The 17,031-nt window shown below is 41.1% G+C and overlaps 1 protein-coding gene across 2 annotated transcripts in view; it reads left to right on the top strand.

The window, feature by feature from the left end:
- Positions 1-17,031, top strand: part of CTNND2 (catenin delta 2) — a 1,083,336-nt gene that overhangs the window by 158,680 nt on the left and 907,625 nt on the right. For both annotated transcript variants that reach the window (XM_043488912.1, XM_043488911.1), the window contains exon 2: positions 11,935-12,071. In XM_043488912.1, coding sequence (XP_043344847.1) covers positions 11,935-12,071 — 137 coding nt within the window. The remainder of the gene's footprint in view (positions 1-11,934; positions 12,072-17,031) is intronic.

The following is a 17,031-nucleotide window of genomic DNA, read 5'->3' as shown; positions in this document are numbered from 1 at the left end:
GAGGTTGCAAAGAGTCAGACACAACTGAGCAACTTCCACTTTCTTTCTAAGATATTGAGCAGTGTATCATTGATTTAATAACACTTTAGTGGCAAGTCACACAAAATCCATTCCAAATAACTGAAAGGAAAAGGGTGCCAATAGTCACATAAAGAAGCATCCCGATTTTTAAAATTTTCAAAGTTTTAAAAAATCCCAGAAGTGGTAAGATCATCACAGCTCGTTTGATCAATGAACTGCTTGAGGAGGGTTCGAGTTAAACAGGTAGCAGTTAGGAGGGAGTGCTTCAGATTGTGGAGTGACTCAGAAAGTCTCCAAAGAGGAAGAAATGCTTATGGGGAGTTTTGAAGGAGGAAGAGAGATTGACAGCCACACAAATTAGCCAAACAAATTCTTAGAGGTGACAAAAGCATGCAGGGAGAGAAGTCTGTATGTGCAAAGTTTGATTAGATAAGATGTGTTTGGAACTATAAGAAGCTTGGTGAATTTATAGAGTAAGGGGAGAGGGGAGAAGCAACTGGGTTTCAGAATGGAGATGTGATCACTGGCCGAAGCAACAGCAGCCTCCTGTGTCATGCAGAGGAGATTTCACTCTATCCTCCAGGTCACTGGTCTCCAAACTCTTTTCAGACATCAATTTACTGGGTAACCATTAAGATTTTTTTTGAATGAAATTGAATAAAGCAGAATAGAAATATGGTGCATCATATGTTTTAAGGCTTTATAATTCCTAAAATTTAATTTCAGTTAAGATGTGTAAGTCATGATATAAAGTACATTTCCTATCTCTGTAGGTATTGGAAACCTCTGTCCTTGGTGTTGGGATCCACTCAAATCAATTTAGAAAAATATGTGTGTCATAATCAGATTGATGGTAAGAAAATTGACTCTCCCAATAATACTGCAGGGATTTGATTGGAATAGGCACTATTTATTGCAGGCAAGAGAGGCAATTTGGCCTGTTTTTGTGACTGTCCCGGTGTGAAATGAGAGGTCACACCAAATTTGGTGCATTGGTGGGGTTTTCAGGGCGATGTCTGTAATAGATAGTAGGATATTTGCATATTAGGTGTGAACTCCTGGGAGGAAACATCTAAGTCCTTATTTGCACATCCAGTGTCAAGATGCATGGCTTTGCCAGAGAGAGGTATGGACGGTGTTCAGTGAGAGGAAATGGGTGAGGTGGACCCTTAGAAACTCACCCGTAAGGTAAAGGCTTCGATCTTGGTGCACTGGCCCACCAGATTCCACCAACAGTGGTAGAAAATGTCTCAAGTCACTTGTTAATAATATAATAAATGTGACAAATCTCGTATTTTCTGAAATTACCAAGTTTAAGTTCAAGGTCCCCATTACTTCCAGGTCAGCTTCTTACAGTCCTCTTCAGGGATCTCCCTCCAGCCAAGCTGTTACCCCAGCCCTGGACTTCCCCTTCCTGCTCCTCTGATCTCAACGTATAGATTTATTCTGACCCTTTCCTCTCTGCCAGGAACCCCCAGCCTTCCCAGTGTCCACCAGTCAAATCCCTGCCTTCCTTCAGTTTTGCCTCTGACCCATTGGGTGCTGGGGGGACCCTGCTTGCAGCTGAGGACTCTGTCAGATGTCAGTGTCACAGTCTTACCTGTGGGAGGCTGAAGCACCTCTTCTCTGCTCTACCTGTGCAGGCTTGGGCGTCTCAGATCACAACGTTGGCTGGGGTAGTGCTCAGAAGGGCCAAGGGCTCCCCTTTATCTGCTGACTTATTCAAAAGTACCACCCTTTCAGTAATTTTTTAAGGCATTAAGTTGTTGATAGAGTGTTTGTTAGGACTACAGGAAGATGCCCGCGATCATGCCTTAGACTAGCGGTCCCCAACCATTTTGGCACCAGGGACCACTTTCATGAAAGACAATTTTTCGGGATGACTCAAGGGCATTACATGTATTGTTCACTTTATTTCTATTATTATTATATCAGATCATCAGATATCAGATCCCAGAAGTTGGGGACCCCTGCCTTAGATGACAGGACTGTGAGTTTCCAAGAGGAAGGAGCCAAGAGGACCCTCTTGCAAAGGACCTTCTCCTGTCCTCACCAACTTCGTCTGGCTAAACCTTGCCCACTTATGTGCCCCTCCCAGGCCTGAGCACCACTAGGCCACCTTGCCATGTGGTCTCCAGAGGAGCTTTCCTTTTTACCTTCAGACATAATTTAGGTCTTTAAGAATAAGGACCATTCAGGTAGGCCTGAAGTCTGTGGTGATATTTAGATTGGTCCCAGAAATGGCAGCCCACTGCAGTACTCTTGCCTGGAAAATCCCACGAACAGAGGAGCCTGGTAGGCTACAGTGCATGCAGTCACAAAGAATCAGACATGACTGAGCAATTTCACTTTCTTTCACTTTCATCTTCCTCAATAGGTTTCCAGGTGGCTCAGTGGTAAAGAATCCACCTGCCAATGCAGGAGCCACAGGAGATGTTGATTCAATCCCTGGGTGGAGAAGATCCCCTGGAGGAGGACATGGCAACCCACTCCAGTATTCTTGCCTGGGAAATCCCATGGACAGAGGAGCCTGGTGGGCTACAGTCCATGGGGTCGCAAAGAGTTGGACATGACTGAGCATGCATGCATACATCTTCCTCAGCAGTTAATAGAGCATTGGTAGCTCAGCTGGTAAGGAATCTGCCTGCAATGCAGGAGACCCAGGTTCAATTTCTGGGTGGGGAACTTCCCCTGGAGAAGGGATAGGAAAGCCACTCCAGTATTCTTGGGCTTCCCTGGTGGTTCAGATGGTAATGAATCTGCCTGCAATGCAGGAGACCTGGGTTGAATCCCTGGGTTGGGAAGATCCCCTGGAAGAGGGCCTGGCAACCCACTCCAGTATTCTTGCCTGGAGAATCCCCAGGGACAAGGGAGCCTGGAGGGCGGCTGTCCATGGGGTTGCAAAGAGTCGGACATGACTGAGTAAATAAGCACAGTGATATTAAGCAGATTTCCTGAGCCTCTATATTATTAACAAGGTGTTAGGTTCAACCTCCTACCATTCCCACTTTTCCAAACACAGGTAGAACAATTCTCTTGTGCTTGATGTGTAGACCCAACCCTGATATCCCAACAGCTCTCCACCCTGCCATTGTGTACCTTCCACCAAGCAGTCAATGGCCTTGTGTCTCTGACTACATGAATATCTCACATCTCACTTCCAACTGATCACATGGAATTGTACATTTCTCCTCCTCCTGGCTTTGCCTGCTGGTGCCTCTGTAGTTACATTTTCTGAATATGGCTTAGTGCTTCTTCCCGTCCTTGGATGAGAATCTCCATGAATTTTACCAGATTTTGTTTGTAAGTTTTGAGTTGCAAGTATCAGGTCCCAGAAGCCCCGGCAGCTGCTCGATGGATGGTCCTGTCTCAGGAGTCAGCAGCCCAGGGTTTCCATTCTGCAGCAGTGGACTTAGGCAAAAGCCTTATACTAGTTCTAGGATTTTGCAAGAGCAGCCTTCTTGACTTTAAATAAAAAGATGTTACTTCAAATATCATTTAGAGAAATGCTCTTAACACATAACCCATTTCACTTATGTTACATGCTCTAGTGAATAACCACTATTGATTTTATACTAATAGTTTGTGCATTAACTCAACAAATATTTATTAACTGGCTGCTATATGTTAGATACTGAGCTAGATGTGGGGAATTAAACATAGTCCAAGACAGATTGAGTTTCTTCCCTCATTGTATTGAGTTTTGACAAATATTAATTATAATACTGTTTATATTATTTGGACAAATTGGAATGTTACATTTTTCTTTAAAAGGAAAAAGCAAAGCAATGGTATATTTTTTATGTGTGCAGAGTGCGTCTGAGAGAGAACAATGTTATGTCTATTTGTCTCAGTAGTGACATGTTACTTATAAATATAGAATTGCAGTTGTGGTGATCACACAAATAAGGTGTTCAGTATTGTTCAGGTCATGTGTGTGTGTATGTGTTAGTCTCTCAATTGTGTCTGACTCTTTATGACCCCATGCACTATAGCCAGGAAGGCTTCTCCGACCATGGAATTCTCTCGGCAAGAATACTGGAGTGGGTTGCCATTTCCTTCTCCAGGGGATCTTCCCAACCCAGAGACTGAACCTGGGTCTCCTGCATTGCAGGCAGATTCTTTACTGTCTGAGCTACTAGGGAACCCTGTTCAGGTCATGATTTTATATTAATTCATACATTCTCTGTACCCTAGTATTAGCGTTAATGCTTATTCTTCAATTTTACATAATCGCAGTCTTTTAAATGTTGCCTGTGGAGTGAACGGTTATAAAAATCCAATATGTTGTATTCAGTTTTAAAACATTAAATTGCATATATATTGTATATATGTGTATATATAATGTTTGGAGCATTTTAATGGCCAGCTTCATTATTCACTTGGGTACAAGGTGATGGCAAATTAGGAAGGCAATGTCTAATGCTGGGGCTAAAGCTAAAAGTCAGTATTTGTGCTAATATTTTTGTGTTTTAGAACATAGGAGGGGCCTGTCTTGAAGAGCTATGGGACTTGGGAAGAGGAACTCAGGCTAGGGTGTCAGCATGGGTTTTGCTGGCTGGTTTGGTGTGAGGGGCAAGAAGTTGGGAAAGTTAAACTCAGAGTCTTGAAGCCATAGTCTTAAAAGTGAGGAAAGAAGAGAAAAGTTCTAGAAGTGTCTAGCAACTTACAGTAGAAGGTGAAAAGAGACCTGCCTGAAGGGGGAAAAATGTTCGACAAGCAGTGTTTGGAAATCATCCATCCTAATATGCCCTAATTCATCTCAGAGTGTCGTTTCTGGTAGAGCTGCTGTCTGCTGCGCAGATGCTAACAGCACGGAAGAGTCACAGGTAGATATGTTTGACGATGTAAGTTTTCAGGCCAGGTCACCATCTGCTGCCCCAAAGCTGTTCCACCTACAGTGTCAGCATCTTGGCTGACGGCAACTCAGATCAAACTCTGGACTCATCTGGACTCTCTGTCTTCGTCTTACTCACCACATGCACTCTATTAGCTGTCCTGGCAGTTCTCACTTCAAAATATAGTTGTAATCTGACCACGTCTTCCCTCTTCTTTGACCATGATTAAAGTAGAAGATGAAAGATTACAGGAAAGAGTTGACTACTGGGTATAGATCAAGGCTGTGACTATAACTTTCTCCAGTGATAGAATTCTTCTACGTTTTCAGTGTCCAATACAGTAGCCACTGGCCACATATGGCTACTGAGCACTTGAAATGTGAATAGTGCAACTAATAAACTGGCTTTTAGTGTTATTAAAATGTAAATAGCCACATGTTGCTAGGAGCTGCCATATTAGATAGTGCAAGTCTAGCTAATGAAGTGCTTATTGAGTCCTACCATATGCAAGGAATTGGAGATTCTGGAATTTGAAGTAGGTGGTTCTTGCTAACCTGCAAGGAAAAAGAAACAGGTCTCCATGACAACAGAGTGTAGTTGAAAGGATAGGAGGTCATGGGTTACGGATTGGATTGGGGTTGGGCAGCTCAGGACAAACAAAGACCTTATCGTGGCCAAAGGAACTTATTACTGAGTCTGAGAGGAGGAGATGCAGTAATGCAACACAGGAATGCTGGATGGGTCCGTGAATTAGATGATTGTGTGACACAGTGTTCATCAGTCATTTTTGAAAGATAATTTTATTCTTATGGCAGAATTATTCGTTGCTGGACAGACGGGCTAAATAAGAAACGTTTGAATTGCAAAATAAAATTAGAATTTATTTTCCTTCTGTGTGCTGGAGGTCAATAAAATATAACATTGAATGTGGTGCTTGAACTGACAGCAGGAGAGTTTTAGCCTTCCTAAGTACAAATGGGGCTTCCCTGGTGGCTCAGTGGTAAAGAACTCACCTGCCGAGTCAGGGGACGTGGATTCTACCCCTGGGTCAGGAAGGTCCCCTGGAGAAGGAAATGGCAACCCACTCCAGCATTTTTGCCTGGGAAATCCCAAGGACAGAGGAGTCTGGTGGGCTACAGTCCATGGGGTCGCAAAAGAGCCAGACACAACTTGGTGACTAAACAACAAAAAATACAGATGAGGTTTTAAGGTGTTACCAAGTATAATGTGAATTCATAATGACTCATGTTTGGGGAATACACGTTTACAATATTCATTTGGGCCTCATTAAATTTTATTACGTATGGATATGAGTTCAAGTTAAAAGGAGCCTCTTATACGGGGGGCTGCCTGATTTTGTCATCCCAGCCAGTTTTCTCAAGTTTCTCGTTCCATCGTCTCTGAAAGTGGTGGTATGTGTATTCTTAAGTTAGCGCTTTGCTCTCCAGTCTCTTTCACAGCAATGGGGTGCATGTTTTTGTAAGCTCTGGGCTATCCGGGTGTATTGATTTGAAGAAGTACACGCCTTATCCCTACACCTGTAGTTCATCGAGGATGACTGTGTTAATAGACGGCTGTACCACCTTGCTACTCCGGAGACCCTCAGGCCCTCCATGCCCACCCTCCCGCCCTCCGCCAGGTAATTAGAGAAAGGAAACTGAGAACAATCTAACTCTGTTGGTATCAGTCTGTTCCGCGGCCATGACAAGATAGCACAGACTGAGTGTCTTGAGCAGCAGACACTTGTTTCTGCATAGTTCAGAGGCCGGAAGTCCAAGGTCAAGGTCCTGGCCGTGGAGGCTTCTGGTGAGAACTCCCTTCCTGGTGGTCACCTTCACTCTGCGTCCTCAGGTGGTGGAGAGAAAAACTCTAGTGTGTCTCTTCATTGTTTTTATTTTTTTTTAAATTTATCATTTACTCATTTATTGTCTATCTATTTATTTATTTGGCCATGCAACATGCAGGACCTTAGGTCCCCAGTGAGGGATCGAACCCAAGCTCCCCTGCAATGGAAGCATAGAGTCCTAACCACTGGACCACCAGGGAAGTCCCTCTTCTGCTCTTCTTATAAAGTCACCAGTTCTCTTGGATTAGGACCCCACCCTTATGACCTCATGTAGCATTAGTGACCTCCCTGCAGTCCCCATCTCCAAATACAGTCACATTAGGGCTTCAGCCTATGGATTTGGGGGCAGGGGTGGAGGAAAAAGAAGGTGACACAGTTCCACCCATGACACAGCTCCTGTGTGTGACAGTGTGGAGCAGCATGACGGGGACCAGGGATGACTGGTTGTGTTATTTCATATTTTCTGATCGTAGAACCTCTGAGTAGCATATTCTGCTAGAGAATGAACCACCAAAAATCTGACATTTTGTTTCCTTCATCTTGTCTTTTTTCTTGTGTTGATGATGAGTTTAACATGCTGTTTGGGTGTTTGTAGATTCTTATTGGACGGTGTGTATGGAAAGACTTCTTACTCAGTAATTGTGTAACAGGCATGAGGGGGTCTGTTGTCCATAGGAGGAATAAACCTGTGGGAAAATATTCCTTGTTGTTGTTGTTCAGTTGCTAAGTCACGTGACTCTCTGCGAGCTCATGGACTGTATCACACCAGGCTCCTCTGTCCTCCACTATCTCCTGGAGTTTGCTCAGATTCATGTCCACTGAGTCACTGATGCTATCTAACCACCTCATCGTCTGCTACCTCCTTCTCCTTTGCCTTCAGTCTTCAATATTCCTTATATTTGTAGTAAAATAGAAACAAAGTCGAAGACATGAGTTTTTCTGTATGTGGGTGAAAGTGGGTGAAAGCAGGAGATGGTAGTAAAGGTCAGTTTTGTCATCCTTGTGGGGAGGGGACATGCTCATGACATTGCTGGGGGGCAGAGATATTGGACCAGCCTGGCAGCAGGAGAGCTTGTTGTTGGTTCTCAAAATACCTGCAGATTCCTCATTCCATCAAATAGTACTTATAGGAATTTATCTGGTGAAAATGTGAGAAATGTAAAGATGGGATAAAATGACAAACAAAAGATGGGTGAATTATGGTGCATATAGCTATTGAGTGCTAAGTATTTATTTATTACATCATTAAAATGTAGAATAATTTTTGTTGACATGATATGTTGCTGAGCAAAAATTTTTTTAAAAAACTTAAAACTTTAATGGCTTTATTATGCAAAATAAGTCAAATCAGAAAAAAATATATTAGAAAAACCTATGTCAAAATGCCAAAGTAAATATATTTATCTGGGATGGTAGGATTACTAATGGTTGCTTTTCCTTTGTTTTTTTTTTTGTTTGTTTGTTTGTTTTTGTCTCTCTACATTTTCTAGATTTCCTGGAGTTAGCGCAGATTAGCTACTAATTTTAATGGATTATTTAAGACTAAAGGACTCAACCATAGACTAACAGTTGGAATGCGTAGGCCTTTTTCTACTTACCAGTCAGCAATCCAGGGCTTGGTTCTGGCAGTATTTATGGAGCCCTCTCTCTTTTCTGTAAGTGAAAGTGTTAGTTGCTCAGTCAGGTCCAACTCTTTGCCACCGCATGAACGGTAGCCCACCAGGTTCCTCTGTTCATGGGATTTTCCCGGCAAGAGTATTGGAGTTGCCACTCCCTTCTCCAAGGAGTCTTACCAACCCAGGGACAGAACCCAGATCTCTTGCATTGCAGGCAGATTATTTACTGTGTGAACCATCAAGAAACTCTTTCCTGTAAGCTCTTAGCTAAGGTTGGGAGTGAAAGCTGACAGTCTTTATGACCTATACATAGTGATGACCAGTGGTTAAATTAAATCTAGATTTTAAAAATTACAATGATGGAAATTATTCCAAGTCATTTTCACTAGGGCGTAGAGGATGCCTTTGGGTGGCAGTGGCTCTGTGTGGGAAAAGCCTTGAAGATTTCACTTCTCTCTCTCTTACTGCCGTATTGGGAAAGGGGCCGGGTAGATAACAGACGGAATCGTTCCCTATACTCTGTGGGTCAAAGTTATTGAGTGCCTAAGGGTATGCTTTGATTCTTTGCCTATTAAATCCCATATTTTATGATGACAGGTGACTGTCATACTTTTAAAAGTTACATTTTATAAAAATTGGTGTGTAGATGGCATTTAGAAGGTAGTACCAGTTACAAGAAACAGGCTGACACATCAAAACACACTAAAATAGCAGGGGGGGCGGTGGGGAAAGCGAGAAAACTGAAGTTCTAGGACCTCTTACGTTACTTAATAACTTTGGAACCTCAGACAATTTCTTTGTCAGAAAATTGCACTTATGATAATATGGGCCCAGAGCTTGAATTTGAATAGGCCCCCCAAAATTTGGGCTACCCTGGTGGCTCAGATGGTAAAGCATCTGCCTGCAATGCAGGAGACCCGGGTTCAATCCCTGAGTCGGGAAGATCCCCTGGAAAAGGAAATGGCCACCCACTCCAGTACTCTTGCCTGGAAAACTCCATGGACTGAGGAGACTGGTAGGCTACAGTCCATGGGGTCGCAAAGAGTCGGACATGACTATGCGATTTCACTTTCTTTCTTTCACAAAATTTAGAAAACACAAAAGTTAAAATAATCATTTGAGATAGATAAGAATCCTTCTTCCTCAGCATAAGGCTGTTCTTATGCGAAGTCCCCTTTGGAAGACACTGACATGGATACAGGTGGAGACACAAGGTCAAGGGGGCGCCCGCACTGGCCAGAGGTGACTTTTCATCCAAGACCTGCCATTTTTCTTTCTTCTTTCTCTCTGCCCCTGCTCTCGTCTCCCACCTCCCAAACTTCCTCTAAGTGGAAGGACGTGACTTTCAGGCTATTTTACCTGGCAAGACATGTGTTTATCTGTTTATCTGTATCCTTGTAATTATAAGGCTTGATGAAATAAGAAAACCACATATGAAAGTAAATTGAATACCCAAAAGTACTTAAAAAAAATCTATTTATTTATTTGGCCACACCAAATCTTAGTTGTGTTCAGCTTCAGTCCCTCTGACCAGTCCCCAAAGTACTTTATTTTTAACTTCTCACCCCCGGCACAATTACCTAAACCTCTTTCTTTCCCCATTTTTGGTATCCATCTAACATGAGATGTAACCATCACCTTCTATACTTTCAACTTGTTTGCCATGGTTGCCTTTTGCCAAAATATATTTCCTTTGATGCATATTCCTGCTCACACTGTGCTTGTTAATGTCATTTGCCAAACCCTCCCATATATTCTATGTTTGTAACATTTATTTTTCCAATGATATCCTAATCCCTATTTGTAATATATCAAACTTGGTAGTTCAGTCGCTCAGTCGCATCCAACTCTTTGCGACCCCATGGACTGCACCATGTCAGGCTTCCTTGTCTATCACCAGCTCCTGGAGCTTGTTCAAACTCGTGTCCATCGAGTCAGTGATATGGAACTTACTTCAAAATAGAAAAATGATTCAAAAATAAGTTGGGATGTCCAATGAGAGCATTAGATAACCACTTTTTTTTTGTCATATATTTTCAGGAAAATTCTATGCTGGTGCCCTTCAGGATTTGTGTATCCCTAAATTATTAACTAAATGGGGCTTCCCAGGTGGCACTAGTGGTAAAGAACCTGCCTACCTATGTGGGAGACAAAAGAGATGAGTGTTCAATCCCTGAGTTGGGAAGATCCCCTGGAGGAGGGCATGGCAACCCACTCCAGTATTCTTGCCTGGAGAATCCCATGGACAGAGGAGCCTGGCAGGCTACAGTCCATAGGGTCACAAACAATTGAACACAATTGAAGTGACTTAGCACACACACACAGCTAATATATATGGTACAAGCCCTGCTAAGAAAATTATGTTGCTTATTTTGAAGCCCATGATGCTCAGATCCAGTATATTTGAAAAATACCTTTTAATATTCACACGGCACTGGTTCCTGGAAGGACTTGTGATGTAAAGGCTTAAAGCAAGAAAATAACCTTGATTTACTCCCAACCTCTTATTTAAACAGAGATTCTTGTTGTGCCTTTACAAAAATTACCCTCGGTTAATTATTACTTCCTCTGCTGATGACCATTGCTAAGTAATACATGTCACGAATACTTCAGTCTTATTTCATTGTGTGGGAAAGATAAGTACAATGAAGCCCAGTAACTTCTGCGCGTCTTGTCTTTAGCTTGTGCACGTGCGTCCCCGAATGAAATGGGCTGTTATCTGAGCCTCTCCTTTCTTTCATCCGTGAACTCAGACAGAGTAAACTGTGACAAATGAGTGTCGCCAGCTTTGAAACGTTTGTCCGCTGCCAGGATCCGAGTTAGAACTCAGCAAATATTTGTGGAGTAGGCTAGCTATTTACTTTGTTTGACAATACCAACCAAACTTCTTAGGTCAGTAGTGGTGGTTCTTAATTACTTGTAAGTTACTGATCACTTATTGTGTGTGATTTCCACATAAAGGAGAATATTTTTAGTTTTTTTTTTTTTTGAGTTGAAAATATGTGGGTGTACAAGTAATAAATATATGTAGATATACTTATCTACATATAGATATAGATATACATATTTATCTACATGTAGATATACATATAAATATATGTAGATAGAAAATGGTAGCTTGGCTAGCTTCTTTTTTTTTTTTTTCATTTATTTTTATTAGTTGGAGGCTAATTACTTCACAGCATTGCAGTGGGTTTTGTCATACATTGACATGAATCATTGGCTAGCTTCTTTTGTAGACTTAATGCTTATTTATCTCTTTACCCTTTCTCATCATTTAACTTGCCTTCTCCGGCTCGTCGTTACTTTCTCCGTTTACCTCAAAGACAACACACAAAGTTGTGAGTGTATCTTGGAATTTTTGTCGCGGCGGACATAGGAGAAAGTGTCTATTTTCTTGTTTCCGTTTCTGCAGTTATGTCCCATGCTTTCTCTGTGGTTCATGCGTCTCATCTTGCCAAAGTGTGCCTCTTAGAGCTGTCTGCTTTTGTTGTTCAGTCACTAAGTCGTCTCCGACTCTTCGCCACCCCCACGGACGGCAGCACGCCAGCTAGTTAGGTGTGTTTACAGGGACAACATCCAGTTCCATTAAGTGTGTCGTCTTGCATTTCAGGAGCTATGCCTGTCCCAGACCAGCCTTCGTCAGCCTCGGAGAAGACCAGCTCCTTGAGCCCGGGCCTCACCACCTCCAATGGGGACGGCTCGGAAACAGAAACCACCTCTGCCATCCTTGCCTCGGTTAAAGAACAGGTAGAAACTTTCCACTTTTCTGACATACATATTGGGACATTTTTGAAATCGTTCTTTCTGTATGAAAGCTGGTAATTTAGTTACGTTGGGGAGAAAATCATGATTTTCTAGCAGGATATTGGTGTTCATTATACCATTGTTATTAAGATGTGATTATATGGCGGGCCGTCGCCCGCGTCCCCCGGGGCGCGGCGCGGCGCGCCCCGCCGCGCGTCAAAATTTAAAAAAAAAAAAAAAATAATAAGATGTGATTATAGCAGCTTTTGACTCAGTTTTTATTCAAGATTTAGGCAGCTTTCCTTGCAAAAATAGTCTACAGAAAAAGAGCAAAAATTGTAGTCAAAGTCTTCCAGGTGAAGTTTTAGCAGATTCATTGATGCATGCGATGTTTAATACCATTAAATGTGTGAATGGTCTGTGGGAAATAATTGGTCTGTGGGAAACCTAAAGTCTAGTAAAATTTCAAAGTATATCCATGATGCTAAAAAATTGATAAGGGTGAGAACAGATGACTGTCATGGTGGGCTAAGCAAATTCATTTTCTGCGTGTTTCTGAGAAGGCTTTGGGAGAATACATTTCAGAACTTTTCCTGCAAAACTAAAGTCTAAATGATTCTTCTTTCACCATTTCTTTGCTATAAAAATGGATAAGCAAATAAAATCTGAAGTGTCATATTTAAAAGTAATTGTTTCATAAAATTCATGTTTCTTCTATATAAAAGGTGGTAATTAACGAAAGCTGGAAAATCAAGTTTTTTATATTTGCTTCTTTTCCTTACCATGGACTGGAATGTAAATCAGCATCTTGTTTTGTCTCGTTTTAAGTGCAAAAGCATCCTATCTTTGAACTGTATTATTCAGGGATGCTGAATTAGCAACAGAAAGTGGGAGAAGAGTGACATAGTTTTCTGAGCCCAGGAACATCTTAATAGAGCGATAGACTAAATGGGGCAATTACAGACTCAACTAGGAGAAGGCCTTTTGTTTTCCTAGAGAACACTGATTTTGTTTAATAAATGGGAACTGGTTTAGGTAAAGGTTGATGATCAAGCTATCAAGGAGTAGCTAAGGAAGGATCCATTGAAGGAATCAATGATGCTATTAGTTAAAATTGTGTCACCAGGTCAGAAAGTGTGAAGCAAAAGTAGGAGAGATGAATGGATGGGTTGGATAATCTAGTTTGTATAAATGGTAAGTAATCAGGAAGTTGGGTTGAGGCCCAGACTGTATTGCTTGATTAATTTCTTCTAAAACCCTACCCATGAGCGCTTTCTGGCTATTTTTCATGAGTAATGGAAACAGAGAGGGAAAGCCCATGCTACTTCTCATACTCCAGATTCTGCTTTGTTATATCGCTGGGTTATGTCGTGGATTTTTATTCTGGCATAGACTAGACATCTTGTTAGGCCACTAGCTTTAGAGTAATGACAAAGCGTAAGGCATGAGAAATAAATTTAATAAGACAACCAGACCTGTCGGACGAAAAGATCCCACTTGCCTTGTGGCATGGCCTAAAAATAAAAATATATAAATAAAGAAAATAGATAAGCAACAAGCACTAAAATTTTTTTAAAAGTTACTGTGAAGAGTTTATTTTCTAATTATTAAACTCATTTCATTGCTTATAGATAAGGTGAGATTCTTTGTGACAAATAAGTAATATGAGGAGGAGTGAAAATCTGTCTTGGGAAGCTGAGATGGAGCAGGTGGTAACACCCAAATCGGAGCCATGGGCGTCAGCTTCCATGCGTGGTGTCTGCCAGTTTGAAGGCAGAAGTCACTCAGCAGCAGAGCCCATGGGCTTCCTTGGGGTGGCCTCATGGAAACAACCAATCTCTTCCTTCACTGGGGGATTTTTGTCCTCAATTATTCTTCAGACGTCCTTCCTCTCTTTTTCTCAGGGATAGACCATTTTTTTATGGAGTTAAAACTAAGTTAAATATATTTTTAAAGAGCTTTAGCTGAAATTAAGGAAAATAACTTTAAAAATTAATACCTTTTATGATTCTTAATAATTATATGCATAATCTATTTATAAATCTTTTCACTTAAGGGATATTTGCCTGGCCCTCTTTAGGTGCTAATAAGAAATAACTTTCATGAGTAAAAATACTATTTCTTCATTTAGAGAATTTCAAGTAAAAATTTGATGGCATTATACTTATTACCACTCTAGTCCTGACTCCTTGCGAGTCATTTCTACAGGAGGGAAGTGATTTTTTTTTTTTTAAATCATAGCAGGCATATATTCTGAGGTGACTGGGTATAATAGACTACATGATTTAATTACTCATTCATTAAATATACTGAGTATGTTATACCGGTAAATTACAGTAAAAAGTAATAATGGAAATGAATATGTAAAGAAAGCTCAGTCTAGTAAGAGTTCACTGGAGTACATTGTTAATGAGACTAAGAATACCGGTTCTTAGGCCGGTAGTTGACATTGCATGGAAATAAATTGTAGTCTATAACCATTGAATAGAAAGAACTTACATCATGCCAAACCCTGAACCATGGAATGTGTCCCTTATGGCGTGTATGACTAAGGCATTTGTAAACTGATTCCTAAAGTGTTTGAGCACTCATCAGTCATGGACTGTTCAGTGAAAAGGTGTTCATTGATCTTTTTTCTCTGTTCTGATTTCCCATCTTGACTGCTTTTTAACTGGTGAATTTTGTACTTTTATATTAACATAAACAGACCGACCATTTATGCTATACTCTGTGGATAGTTTTCTGAGTTCCAGAGACATCGGTCTCATTTCCAGCGTTCACCAAGTCTCTCGTCCTGTGGGGCTCTAAGTGGGGAGACACTCAGTCCTACTCCTTCTCCTGTGTGTGAGTGTCCTTGACCAGAAGAGGAAGAGAGGACAGAGGTTGGGTGGTGATTCTTGTCATGTCATCTGAACAAATAATTGAGAGGATACTGACAACCATTCATCACAATGAGGAGCCTAAGTGATATGATGGCTAAAAGGGTGAGAAGGGTCAAGGGATTTGAAGATAGGAGATGATTGCTATGATGGTGGCAGTGATCCATAAGAAGAGAAGAAATTAGTGATGCTTGACAAAGGGGGTGTGATTTCAGGGGGAAAGTTACTGAGTAGGTGAGAGTGAAGGGGACCCAGTGCACCAGTGGAGGGAACAAAGTTCATCTGTGAGAACAGGAGAATGACAAAGTACACGGTTGCAGGTGGGCTGGTGGTTTGGCCCTGGAAAAGTGTGTATTTCTATTCTGCTGTCATCAGGTAGACATGGTCAGTGCATTCTGAGTTGAAGCCTGTTTGAAGTCTGAAAAGCTGGAGGTGGAGAGGGAAAGGCATTGGATATGATGGATATAAGAAAATGACTATAATGATGGATATTGGAATTGACGCTGAGTGACAAGGGGTGAAAGACAGGAAAATTGATAGGAACAAAGGATTCACAGAGCGAACAACTACAGATGCTGATAGCGTGAGAACCAGGTGCTTAAATCAGGAATTTGAAAGCAATTATTGTTAATGTCGAGGCCTAGGTTATGACTCTGGGAAGTAAGATCAAATCAAGAAAAGGGAGAGAAAGGTTGTTATTGACTGTGAAAGCTACTATAAGAATGATGGCAGGGCAGTGGCTCAGATCCCCATCACTGGAGAGGAGAGACCCAAGGCTGCCCCATGACCGCAAGAAATACAAACATGTTTGCTTCCGGTTTGCCTGAGAGTAGTCATCTGATCTTCATTTTCTTGTTTTTGTTTTTTTAAAAAAATTGTTCCAATGCTGGTCTGTAGTATTTGACAAGATTTTACATTTACTTGCTCTATGTAATGTTGATCTGTATATTTTATCTTGAATCAATATGTGTACTACTTTGCTCTTAAGAAAACCATGAATTTCCTAAAACTGCACCTGTTTTGAAATACATTTTTTTCTTTCCCTTCAGTTGATCAGTGTTTACTTTGATCATCATATGCTTTCAGAGCTGGTGTCTAAAGCATCTTCTTATACAAGCTAGAAAAATCATGGGGGCTTTTGTTAACTATTTTTTTTAATTGAAGTATAGTTAATTTACAATGTTGTATTACTTTCAGGTATAGAGCAAAGTGACTCAGATATATATACATGTACACACACACACACACACACACACTTGACATATCCTTTTTCAGATCCTCTTCCATGGGCTGCTTCTTAAAAACCTTTAGATTTTTGAAAAACCTTTAGAGCTAATATAGTTTATTGATCTTTGTAAATTATTATGGTACAGATAAATGTGTACAAAAATGTTTTTTGTAATGATTCTACCAATAAAATATGTTTAATAATGAACAGATTAAATAGAAAATTCTGAGTACAGAACAGTAAATGCAAATGTGCTATATTGTATTTATTTGATAGTGTTTATCGCATGCCAGTTATATGCTTAGAACTGTGCTTTCCCTGGGTGATACACAGATTTGGAGTATTATTGCTTTCAAGTATAGCAATGAAGCTAAAAATATAAGACAAACACATATAAAAAGTTACAAAATATTTTTTAAATTGTGGGTGAGTTATTTATTTGTTTGTTTTTGACTGTGATGGGTCTCCGTTGCTGCGTGGGCTTTGCTCTAGTTGCAGCGAGCGGTGCCTACTCTGGTTGCGTTGTGTGGGCTTCTCATTGCAGTGGCCTCTGGTTATGGAGCATGGGTTCTAGAGCTCACTGGCTTCAGTAGTTTCTGGACTCTGGAGCACTGGCTTAGTAGTTGTGGTGCATGGGCTTCGTTGCCCGAGGCATGTGGGATCTTCGCAGATCAGGGATAGAACCTATGTCTCCTGCATTGGCAGGCAGATTCTTTGCCACTAAGCCACCCACCAGGGAAGACCTGTGGCTGAAGTTTTAAGAAAACACTCTAGTCAATATATTATAAAATTCCAAATGGTTTGTAACAATAAACATATTCCTTAAAATTGATTGTGTTTATAACTGTAGATGCTC

Source organism: Cervus canadensis, chromosome 16 (assembly GCF_019320065.1).
Source record: "Cervus canadensis isolate Bull #8, Minnesota chromosome 16, ASM1932006v1, whole genome shotgun sequence".
NCBI classification, from domain to species: Eukaryota; Metazoa; Chordata; class Mammalia; order Artiodactyla; family Cervidae; genus Cervus; species Cervus canadensis.
This window is presented reverse-complemented; position numbering and strand designations above follow the sequence as displayed.